This window comes from Nannospalax galili, unplaced genomic scaffold, assembly GCF_000622305.1.
Source record: "Nannospalax galili isolate Female #2095 unplaced genomic scaffold, S.galili_v1.0 scaffold130, whole genome shotgun sequence".
NCBI lineage: Eukaryota > Metazoa > Chordata > Mammalia > Rodentia > Spalacidae > Nannospalax > Nannospalax galili.
The window spans coordinates 101,383-114,044 of NW_008328145.1; the positions used below are offsets into that span (position 1 = coordinate 101,383).

At 40.2% G+C, this 12,662-nt stretch overlaps 1 gene segment (V, D, J or C); it reads right to left on the reverse strand.

Moving 5' to 3' along the window:
- Window positions 1-868: 868 nt before the first annotated feature.
- LOC103750813 lies at window positions 869-11,444 on the reverse strand. The segment is given in 4 exon segments: window positions 869-1,051; window positions 10,959-11,101; window positions 11,135-11,293; window positions 11,399-11,444. Coding segments are annotated over 4 exon segments (531 nt in total).
- Between the last annotated feature and the right edge of the window lie 1,218 nt (window positions 11,445-12,662).

Below are 12,662 nucleotides of genomic sequence, written 5' to 3' on the forward strand. Positions count from 1 at the left end.
AAGAACTTTGGAAGGGATTCCTAGGAACGGCAGTGAAAACTGATTAGAAATATTTGTACTAGAAGGTGGTCTGAGACGACCATTTGAAAAGGTGAAGCACTGAAGCCCAAACTCCCAAGAAGGAAGTCCTGTCCGGTATTTGTTCTCTGTATGTATGAGTGTATTGCCTGCATGTATGTAAGTGCAATGCCCAAAGAGGTCAGAAGAGGGCGTGGGATTCCCTGGAACTGGAGTGATGGATGGTTGTTAGACACCATGTGATATCAGGAATCTAACCCGAGTCCTCTGGAAGAGCAGTCAGTACTCTTCACTGCTGAATCCTCACTCCAGCCCCCTGTTTTGGGAGGTTTTAGGAGGGGCAACCTTGCAGAAAAGTATGTCACATTGGCATGAGACAGCAGACAATGGGGGAACAGGGGCCTCAGGAAGTGAGAAGGCTTCCTTACTTTTGAACATTCTTCCTGAGCTCCAAACTCTGATTGGGTTCCTCCATCTTGGCCAGTGCCTGACAGCAGAATTTGTTATAGATCTGTTCTGAGTTGATCCTTTTTTAAAAAAAATTTTTTTTGTTTATCATTTGTTTATGAATGTATTGTCTGCATATACGTAAGTGTATATATGTCATGCAGTGCCCATGGAGGTCAGAAGAGAGTGTCAAATCCCCTGCAACTAGAGTTATATACAGTTGTTTGCCCCCATGTGGGTGTTGGGAATTCAACCCAGGTTCTCGAAAGAGCAGCCAGTACTCCTTAACCTCTGAGTCACCTCTCCAGTCTGCTGTGTTGATTTTTGTCATCCATCCTGTAATGTGATCTTGACCAGGAAAACATAAGGAAATACTAGACTCAGTATTGGAATCCTGGGGGCTTTAACCTTCCGCCTGAGGATGCATCAGGCTGAATGTCCCCTGGATCAGCAGAGCCGGGATGATGGGGGATAAGGATGAATGTGAATGGTCTACTGGTGTGAAGGAGGTAGGCTTTGGGTCTATTTCATGCTGCAGCTTCACTGTAGTGAGAACTGATTTAAATGCAGTCATGATAATGGGGCACTTTGTATAAAAACAATAAAATTATTTCATCATATTAAAATGAAGCATTTCTGAGGAGTTGTGTAAAATTTCCCCTTTAATCTTTAATTAAAATTCAAGTAGAAAATAAAATGATATGTATCCTTCTATAAATATTGCAAGAAACATTATATATTAGTCTTTTCTTTCTAACCCTGTAAAACTTAGAACATGGTTTAGGATAAGGCATTCTAATCTTTTAATCCAACCATACTCTGTAAGACTTTTGTGTAAAGAAAGGCCCTGATGCATTCCTGAACCTGATGGGCTGGGGTGGTGTGGCTCTGCTTCCTTCCAGTCAATTCTTTGAAACTAGCCAAACAGGAAAGACTGTGAGCTCACAGCCCAGCTGATGAGGAAAAGACATAGTCCTCTTGCATTAGAAATAAAATCCCACAAATCTTACAGGCCCTGTGTGCTTGCTGGATGTGACTGACATCCAAGACACCCTCTTTTTCAAAAGTAAAATCTGCCTGAGTTACTTTTTTTGCTTTGTACATGTGTTCTTCATGATGTGTTGATGGGGTTCATGGTACAGATGTTCTACCAAGTCACTGCAAACAGTAAAGTATCTAATATTCACCTACTGTCTTTTTTCTGTATGTAACATATGTATATGATGATATACAGACATATCTCTTCCCATGTTCGATGTTCAGTGAGTGCTGACTATAAGCATACTGATGCGGGGCCATCCACTGTAACGTGAAAATCCTATCAACTGACACATCTTTTCAAAAGAGGGATTTTGATGTTTAGGTTGTGAATCTGAGCCTTCAAGGGTAAACTGCCTCTCCAGTCCACCACAGAAATTACTCTATAGACACACACACGTAAGGGGAGTTCAGATATGGGAGGGGATCTAAATATGATTAAAATATATTGTGTAAAATTCACAAAGATTCAATAAATAAGTGATTTCTCTCTCACAGAGACTGTCCACTGCCAATAGCTTCTCAACAATGGGTGGGGCCTGGAGACTGTCTGCTTGTCTATGGCAGAAATTTGGATGGCTTGAATGTTTTTTTTTCAGTTCTGGTACAGGTAGCCTCTGCTGCTATGAATTCATGTGTGTGGGACAAAATATTAGGCAGTAGGTTCAGGCTGACGAAGCCCTATTGTGTCTGGCTGCCTTTCTGAGTGGATCGACGCCAGTGTAATATTCTCGCCAGCACAGAACAGCATTGTTTTCCATTGGATTGTCGGTGTTCTCAGAGCTCTTCAGGTCACACCAGCTGTCTTACTCGCCCTCTTTCTGGAGGCATTGCATTGTCTGTTCATCAACACTTACTCCACAGTCATCATTACTACAAGTGTCACCCGAGCAAAGCTCCTGTAGTTCACATATGTCTTCAGAAAGATACAACATGCAACATACCTTCAGAACATTGTGGTAATAATCCTGCTATCAGGGTAAATACCATAAGAAGTGGAGAAGTCTGAACAGGAAAAGAGTAGGACTTGTGAGTTCTTCCCATTCTGTCTGTGTCTTTCATTTCCTTCTCTTGTCACTATAACAAGTTTCCTATTATTACATTCAGTAAGAATGGAGAACACTAATGCATCTCTCAACTCTCATCAGCGAAGATTCCTCATACAACAGATTGTGATGCACACAGAATGTCACAGCTGGTCAAAGTGTAGAGAACAAGACTGAAGAGAGCATGTCCCTGGATAGGACCCCTATGTTAACCCTCACCCACCCAGGGCTCAGGGACCATTGCAAAATAGGGAGTGGAAAGTCTGTAAGAGACATGGTTAGTGCATGATAATAAAGAAAACAAGTTTTCCAGGCCTCTGGGCACTTGCTCATATGAACTTACAGCTATGATATCAGGATGCACAAGACCCATCCAAACTCAATCAGACAAAAACCCAGAATAGATCTGGGGAAATAAGCAGGAGTCCCTAATCTTAACCAAAGGGCAATTGGTAGCTGATTACTTCTGGGTGAGGGAGATTTGATCTTTAAGAGAAGACTCTAAATAAGTTAACTAGACTCCAGTGGATGGGTATGTACTGAGGGACATTTGGGTACACAAACTTACTCCACAGGCTTGATATATATTACAGATGCATGGAATCCAGTGGAGGTGGTGTCTAATTATGATTAAGATGTTTTGTATGAAATGTGCAAAAATTCATAAATAACTTGAACTGGGAGGGAGGAGGAAAGGTTAGACAGGGAGCAAGCGAGGAGAGGTAAATAAAACCTAGCTGTGTGAAAAACCAGAGGGAAACATATTAGTCCAAAGCCCTACTGAAAAATCACACATACAACATCTCTACATGAGCTCATGTGTATAGCTGAGGCTATAACGAGAAATAGTGCTACAGAGGACATACATCCCTTTGATTTGTTGGTCAGGGTACTCCAAGGGACTTCTAAAATTACATAGTCTATTGCCAGAGCCCATGATTTCCTCCCAGAACTTGAAGGTAAGACATGATTGTGAAAGATAGGACATATTTCAGACACGGGACATAGAGCAGTGGAGCTAGAACTGACTTGGAATTCACCTCCCTGAAGGCTAGCTCACACAGTTTTGGAGAACCCTATGCAAGCTGCTAAGAGAGAGCATCAACTGATGGTACATCCAGATGTAAAGCCCAATAGTCACAACAACTGGCACAGCAAAGTATATTGGGGCAGGGGTAGCACTTTTATCTTGAGGATAATCAATACTAACTAATTAGACTTTAAATCCATTCAATGGGAAGGAACTCATGTGTGGTACTTTAAATATAGCCAAATACGCATGGCTGGAGAGGTCACAGATCTTAGAGAAAACCCCACAGTCATCACAACACTTGCTCGTATGAACTTACAGCAATGTTGGCAGCATGCACAAAGTCCAAGCCAACACAAGCAGACAAAAGCACACCACAGAATGTGGAAATGGGCAGCAGGCCCCAATCTCTGCCAATGAACTACTGTCAGCTGATTGCTGCTTGGTGAGGAAGAGCTGACCTTCCTTAAGGAAGTGACTCTAGGTAGGCTGATTAGACACCAATGGATGAAAATGCACTGAGAGAGACCTGGGAACACTAACTTGCCTTGATAGGCCTTAACATAAGTGAAAGAATGCATGAAATCCAGTGAGGGTCTATGGGAAGGTACTGACAATTAAGATGTTCTGTATTAAATACACAAAAACTCAATTAAAATTATAGAGAGAAAAAAAGTTAGAACTTGAAAAAATATGTTGAAAAAATTTCATGACTGAAAAAAAATCTTAGGCTGTAGGAGGAAACCTAAGATTATTGTTTAGCTTGATTGATATATCTTTAAACCATATTCTGAATATATATGTGTACACTCACAGACAAAGGCAGACTCGGCCTTAAACAATGAAGACTCTCATCTCAGTGAACACAGATGAGTGCAAACCCCTATGACTGTTCAAGATGCTAAAGTAAAGGATAAATGAGGACTCAGCCTTAAAGAAGACGTTTCTGTCATGCTCTTATGGGTCAGGAAACACGTAGAAGAGAAGGCAGAAAAAAGAGCAGGAAGAGATTGAGAGAGAAAGAAAGGCTACAAATTGACATCTTCTAAGAATGAGATAGTCATTGAAATCCTGAAGCCAAAAGAGTTGTTCCTGAGTGTACTGGGCCCACAGAAATTAAGTCCTCCTAATAATAAGGTCTTGAGGGGGTAAGGGGCTCATGGAAACATACCATTTACTTCTAATCTGCAGGCTACTAACAGATTCTTGTAGAGGGGGAGGTATAACAAAGAATTGTACACTCACTGGTGATCCCACCAGGCCCTGACGGTTGTTTTAAAACCAGAGTCAAACAAACAGCTCTCGTTAAAATTTATTGGACACTAAACAAAACAAATACTAGTCAACATACAAATAAGTAGAAATTCAAACACATGGATTCTACATAAAGAGTTACATGGAGGAATAGGACATGATAGAATGCTTGAAGTTCACCCAACATATCCCCAATCAAGTGGCCATTTAAAAATGGATTAAAAAAGACAAGAGTGGGAAAGCTCGACATTTCATTATACAAAGGTAAAAATATTTTAGGTGGGGCTGGAGAGATGGCTCAGCAGTTAAGAGCACTGACTGCTCTTGCAGAGGACCTGGGTTCAATTCCCAGCACCCACATGGCGGCTACGAACCGTCTTAACTCCAGTTCCAGGGGACTCTGAAACCCTCTTCTGACCTCCGCGGCACTGCATGACATGGGTGCACTCACATACATGCAGGCAATACACTCATATTCATAAAATAAAAATAATAAAATATTAAAATATTTTAGGGATGGTACAATACAAAGCAGTCAAGAAACTAGAAAATATCTTCTAAACAGCAAAGAAAACAATCAACTGATTAGGCATCCCACAGATTTGTAGAGAATCTTTTATAGCTTTACATCCGAGAAAGGATTAATTTTCTGACTATACGATGAACTCAAAAAACAAAGAATCACAAAAATAAATGAGGGTCTGGAGAAATGGCTCAGAAGTTAAGAGCACTGACCTTTAATATAGAGGACCCATGTTGCTGTTTCCAGTGCTCAAATGGCAACAATCTGTCCATAACTCCAGTTCTAGGGGATCCTATGTCCTCTTGTGGCCTCCATGGGCATTTTACTCACATGGTATTAAGTACATGCAAGCAAAAACACTCACACACATAAAATAGGATCAAATTTTTAAAATAAAAACAAATGATGCAATTAAAAATGAGTTGTAAATCTGAACCGAAAGTCCTTAGGAGGAAAAATCTGAAAAAAATATATCTGAGAAATACCTTTAAAAGTTATCATAACCTTAGTAATTAGGGGAATTCAAACTAAAACTGCTTTAAGATTTAATATTACCTCAGTCAGAATGACTAATATCAAGAATCTGACAACAAATGCTGGCAAGGATTTGGTAAACTGAGCACTCATTCACAGCTGGTGGGATTGCAAGCTGGTGTAGCCACCGTATAAATCAGTGTGGAGAATTCTGAGAAAAACCGAAAATAGACCTATATCAAGCTCTTCCACTCCTTGCCATGTACCAAATGATTCAGTTTCCTACTACAGAGATACTCGCTCAGTTATATTTATTGCTGCATTTTCACAGTAGTCAGGGCATGGGAAACAAAAACAAAAACAAATGAAATATCTCTCACCAGAATGATGGATAATAGCAATGTGGCATATTTACACAATGGAATTCTATTCAGCTCTAAAGAAAAACGAAATCATGAAATCTGCAAGTAAATGGATGGAACTAGAAGGTGTTATCCTGAATGAGGATGCCCAGACTCAGAAAAACAAGTAACGCACAGTCTATCTCATATGTGAATCCTAGTTCCAAATCCTTAGACATGACTATATTCTGAAGTAACAGCAAAAGCCAGGAAAATAGAAAGGAACCATGAACGGGGAGGGGAAGACGGAGCTCAAGAGAGGGGGCTAGGAAAACACAACCTTTTCAAGGGTAGAATGGAGAAAATAGGGTTACTCTAACGGGGGGGGGCGGGGCGAGGCTGGAATGTTATACACGGTGAGAGATAGAAAAGAGATAAATAAAACTTAAGCGATGTGAAAACACTGTGCATCACAATCTGATGTACATGGAAGCCTCACTGGTGAGAGCTGAGGGGTGCATTAGCCCTTTCTCATCCCTTATTCTGCTATGTTCCATGAGCTTTAGTTTTAGAGATTCGACTGCAAATGTGTCACCTAGTGCGGTGGGGCGGTAGGGAGAGGCATGGATGGGAGAGGGATCTGGATTTGAATGGAAAATGTATGAAATTTTAAAAGCTCATATATATGTATATATATAAGTGAAAATGTATTATTTCATAACCCCACTGAAAAATACATAGACAAAATATATTTGAGTGCATGTGTATAGTTTGAGATTGTATGTTAAAATAATCACAGTGCAAGAGAAATTTGCCTTTGAATTCTTGATCAAGGTAGTGCAAGATACTCTAAATTAATATAGGTTATCGCTATAGACCTAGATTGCTTCCAAGTCACGAAATCATTAAAGTACAACCTTATTTCTGAAGGCACCACATATTTTGAACAAAGGAATTGAAGTAGTTGAGCTAGAACTTGTCTGGAAACTTCCTCCCCTAAAACTAGTTCTAATAGCATCAGAAGGTACTACAAAACTCCCTAAATAGAAAACCAATCAATGGTCTCATGCAGCTATAAAACCTATGAACCACAACAATGATCAGTCCAGCAAATTATCACTATTTGGGACAATAGTAGCACCTTCATCTTGGGGATATTCAACACCTTTCTTACAGCACTTAAAGCCTGCCCAGTAGCTTGGAATCCGTGCTTGGTACTGAAAACACAGGTGAGTACACAGGTTGGAGAGGTGACGGACCCTAGAAAAACATCTCTTACTGTCACTTTCCTAGACCAATGCAATTATTTACTATATTCTAAATATGTGTCCTTATACTCAGAGACAAGTAACTCTCACCACTTATCAGAGAAAAAAATGCAACAAATTGAGATTTTCACAAAGTTCCACAATTGATCCAATGCAGAGAATAAGTGCCCATGAGGTCTCCAGTCCTAGATAACATATCTACAATGCAACCTCTACACTAAGACTCAGTTATATGATCTAAATGGTAGTGGAACAATGGTAAGAGCCTGGTAGACAAACTCAGTTGCTAGTAAATGCATTCTAGACATGATACAGATCCTACACCCATGAAATCTCCACAGTAAGGTAGTTAACAAAATCTGCATAATGGCAAAATCAGTTGACATACAAATTAGAATGTGGAAAATTTCATGAGTCCCCACCTCAAGATGAAGAGCTGCAGGTAATCAATGGATGCTGAGGGAGGGAGAATGAGTTTTCTCCAGGCATTAGTTCTGGAGAGGTTAAATAATTCCAAGTGATCTGCCTTAAATACATGTATACACAAGCAACACTAAATGAATGCTTATTCTATACAATACAATACAATACAATACAATACAATACAATAGAAGATTTCAAGAGATTGTGAAGGAATAGGTGGACATGGGAGGAGCTGGAGAAGGACAGGGAGGGATGGAAATAGTGCGAGCACAATATCATACATGAAAAATACCCAAATTTTCTCCATGTATTGTTGTTCTCATACAGATGAGAAGCCCTATTTCTCACTGAATGTAAAAATCAACTTTAAATTGATTCCTTGGTTAAAATTATTATCTAATTAGAAGATACTGCTGAAGAAATGTATCAAGACATTTTTTTCCAGGATTATATTAGTATTATACATAAGTGAAGTAACGGAGTAAATTGTAACAAATAGAGTTACTTTAAAATGAACATTTTCTAAACAAAAAGTTCTCCAGTTGATTAGAGAACCTCAAAACATGGAGAAAATACTTAAAGAGTTACAAATAATTTGCAACGCTTAATCTGATTCTAAGTTTAAAAGTGGAAAATAATGGGGGGGAGTTCAATAACAAGAAGTAAGTAATCTAATGAAAAACGGGCCATATACCGAGGAAGATGAATGTGAGGAGGTCTACTAGATGTCCAAAGAAGAAAGGCTCATGAGCTACATCACTAATCCCCATAGACATGTGATTGCAACCAGGCTAGGGTAGGACCTCAAATTTTCCTATTATGACAAAGACTGGAGATAAGACAGGCTAGTGAGAAAATAGCATCCTCAATCTAAGTGGGATTGTAAGTAAGTGCTTCTATGACACAGAATGCAGGTTCCTAAAGAAGGAAAATGAACAGTAGTGACCACGTGAGCTAGTCTCTCTGAAGGCTTATGTCACAATATGAGAAATCAGTTTTTCTAGAGAGGTCTGAGCACCCATGCTCACCTTTCACAATGATTTTAGCAGTCATGTCACTGAACTTCCATGAATGAAAGAGGTGGTAAATAATAAGTTATCATGGACATACAGCTGAATCACACTATGATTTTAAACAGAATTCAGTTGTGTCATTTCAGATAACCTGTCTGGACATGGAGGATGTTACTGGAATAAGTCAGTCAGATAGAGAAAAAATGTGTGATAGGTTGTCAGATGGACTACAAAAATGCATTCAAGACATCTGCTAGAATAAATGTTTCTATGGATAATTGCAATTTACATATACTATAATTAAAAATTATGAAAATAGATTATAGTACCTGTTGGCACTAAAGTTTATATATGCATGGTGGTAGTGCCAGTGTTTACGCATATGGAAATTTATTCACTTCCTGCAGCCATTTTAATAAAACGAAAATATAAAAGCAGAGTAAGCATAGCCCTGTAGGATAGGGCTCTCATGTGTCTGGACAGGGGCCTACCACCCCTCCCCCAATCCCATAGCCCGTTGATAATGTGTCTCCTCCACCTTTGATTTGGTTGTTCTCAAGCAAACCTCTCTGCATGACCCAAAGAAAGGTGCAGGTCTTAACACATGGTCAATTCCCACAGCTATAAATGAGGACACTGGTGTGTCAACATCGATAGGGGACACACTCAAGGACGGACACAAGTGATTAGGAGTGGTTTTACTCGTTTACAAAATTACTTAAAGTGAAACAATAAATTCTGAAGACGACTTGGGAACCTTTTGTGATCCCAGACAAGTAGTTATTTAGTAAAGAAACGTGAGCATTGATGATAAGGTTGGGATCAGCATGAAACAAAGGAACAACTAACTTCTATTTTCTCAGACATATATATTTTCACCGTAGCCCCCACTCTCCTAGCTTCTTTCCCTCTTACTCCTGATGATCCTCTTATTCTTCCCAGTTAGTCCCCCTTCCACTTTAATATTTACTGTTTGTTTTGGTGACTTGATGGTTTTAGTTAACGTTGATTACTGGGACATGTGTGAGGGAAGAATTTTTATAACATTAAGTGTTATATTGTAGAGCATGTAGAGATTTTTAACATAACTGGCAGTAAAAATTACTTTTACTATAATAAACATAATTTAATTTGCATTTAAAAAAATATTTTTCCTTGATATGAGGAAGAACATGTGAGAGCAAACCAGGATGGTGGTGGGAGGATGCCACAGCACAGCAAGGTGTCCATCTTCATGTCTCCTCAAAATATCACATGATGGTGGTGACAATAGACGAGATTGAGCAGAGTTCTATGCCCCACATTCACAGTGTAATTTGCCTGTTATTCTTATCCATAAGCCAAGTCTGTCCACTTTAATGTCCAAAGGTATGCAAGCAAAGAACACAGCAGGGCCGTTCTTGACAGAGGATGCTGAACATGCCAGCTCTCCCAGAACCTTGCAGGGGACATAGATTTAGTGACAACTGAAGTCAAGGTAAGTGACTAGTCTGTATTTAAGCCACAAAGTTCAGAAAATACATTTTCTGGTTATAAAAGGAGAAATGAGAGTTGTGGGTCGTATCTGAGGCTGATGTGCTCAGTCCTTAGGGAGAAGAGGGGACATTTGGGAACTGTTAGATTTTAGGATCATATTGCCTGATTCTAATTACCTCTCCTTTCCTCCTAAATCCTAAATGCTGTGGTATTTAGGGACTCTCAAGGGAACACAGCCCAGAGTCTCAGGAGAGAAACCTCAGTAGGCAGGGTCCCTAGGCTTCCTCACATCTGATCTTGGTGAGCACTACAGAGTCATTTCTTCCTTCGAGGATATCATCTGAAATTTTGTTTAAGTGTGGATATTTATTTAAAAAGAGAAATTAAAATAAAAAGTATTTTACAGTAATCACAGATTAGTACAGACCATAAGTCTAAAGAGTATCTATGAGAAACTGGTTAAATCAAACAGCGACCAAAAGAGGAGCGTTAAGTCTGACCTGCTCCTGAGGGCTGAGTTGAGCTCTGAGTGTGCTGTGCTCCCCCTGCTGATCATGAGTACCCTCAAAGTGAATTTTGTGCATAGGCCACACTGAAGTCCCCTCACTGTGGGTCTTGCACAGTAATACATGGCCGTGTCCTCAGATCTCAGACTGCTCATTTGCAGGGACACAGTGTTCTTCTCATTGTCTCTGGAGATGGTGAATCGGCCTTTCACAGGGTCTGCATAATATGTGCTTTCCACAAGCTCTAATTCGTAATCACTTGAAGCATACTCTGTACTTGCCACCCACTCCAGCCCCTTCCCTGGAGCCTGGCGGACCCAACTCATGCCATAGCCATCGATGGTGAATCCAGAGGCTATGCAGGAGAGTTTCAAGGACCCTCCAGGTTTCACCAAGCCTCCCCCAAACTCCACCAGCTGCACTTCACACAGAACACCTGCAAACACAGAGAATCCTGGTCAGGAACATGTCACTTATGTCCATAGCCCCCCTCATTCCTGCCCACTTCCACACTCAGCATCTCTTATTCTCCATAAATTACTTTGTAAAAGAGCAGCAAAGAAAACCCAGCTCAGTCCTAACTCCATGATGAGCTGTGTTCAGTGCTAATCACTGAATGGAAACACCTGGGATTTCAGGGTTGGGCTTCCCTGCCAGAGCTGCAGAGTCAGCACTGGGCTGTGCTTTACGAGCAGAGTGGGGTCATATTTGCATCTCTTCCTGTTTTTAGTGAACATTGGTGTGCCTGTCTAAGCAGGCAATTCTGAGAGCGGGTGTATGTGCTGTTCAAAGTTAACATTATACGACTGAATCCACAGACTCTGAAGCAGCTATCAGAGATATGATGTATTCTACAATTCAGCAGTGGGAAAATTTAGCTTTTCTTTCTCACCACTGGGAAGCAGTGCCCCCCTAGTCCAGCTGCAGGAGATAGTGGAATACCCCAACTGAGGCTGGTGGAATTCCCTTCAGTGAGAACATGGGGCAGTTGTCTTAGTCCAGCATTATTCTGAAGACAGGAATAAGTAAACTGTACGAAAACACATTCAGAAACCTGGGGTTACTCCCATGCTGCTGTCTTGTCTGCAGCTTAATCTCTACTCTTCTTCATCCACTGGCTTATTTTTGTCAGAATCATTGGGTCATATTTAACTTAAAATATTTTACCATCCAGACTTTGGGCATTCCTTGAAATATGTCTTCACCTATGAAGTCTTGACCATGTAAACATTGTCAAACCTTTGAAATTTTGATCCCTGAAAGCAGATCCTCCAAGGCATGTGATTGTGGAGAAGAAAATCTTGATTTCCACAGCTATTACCACATGAATTAAGAAGTCTTTTCCCAGTGTTGCAGATATATACCTTGTAGCAACTAGATAGCAATATCTTACATCCACATACTTACAGATATATACAGTCATCTCAAGGCAAAGGTCATGCTTGTAATGGACTTTGGGTAATATATAGTTTCCTATACTACACTGCTTTAAACCCTGGTGCACAAACCTAAAGTACTCCACTGAAGAACTTTCAGTCACCTGTCCCAATGTGCATTGGTTTATGTGTCTTAGGGAAAAATCTGATTGAGGTAGACCAACTGGAACCCAAGTCCAATTCTCAGTGTCATCCCTTCTACCATCATGGTCTTCTAGAGCACTTGGTTTCTGGTCACATAAGCAGAATACTTTTCCAGTGATGTTAACAGTTTCTTCTAGCAGCACTAGTATATCATAAACCAAATGTGAATGAATAGGGCCAGATCTGGAAAGAACAGATCCCTCCTCTCAACAATGTATGTGCTTT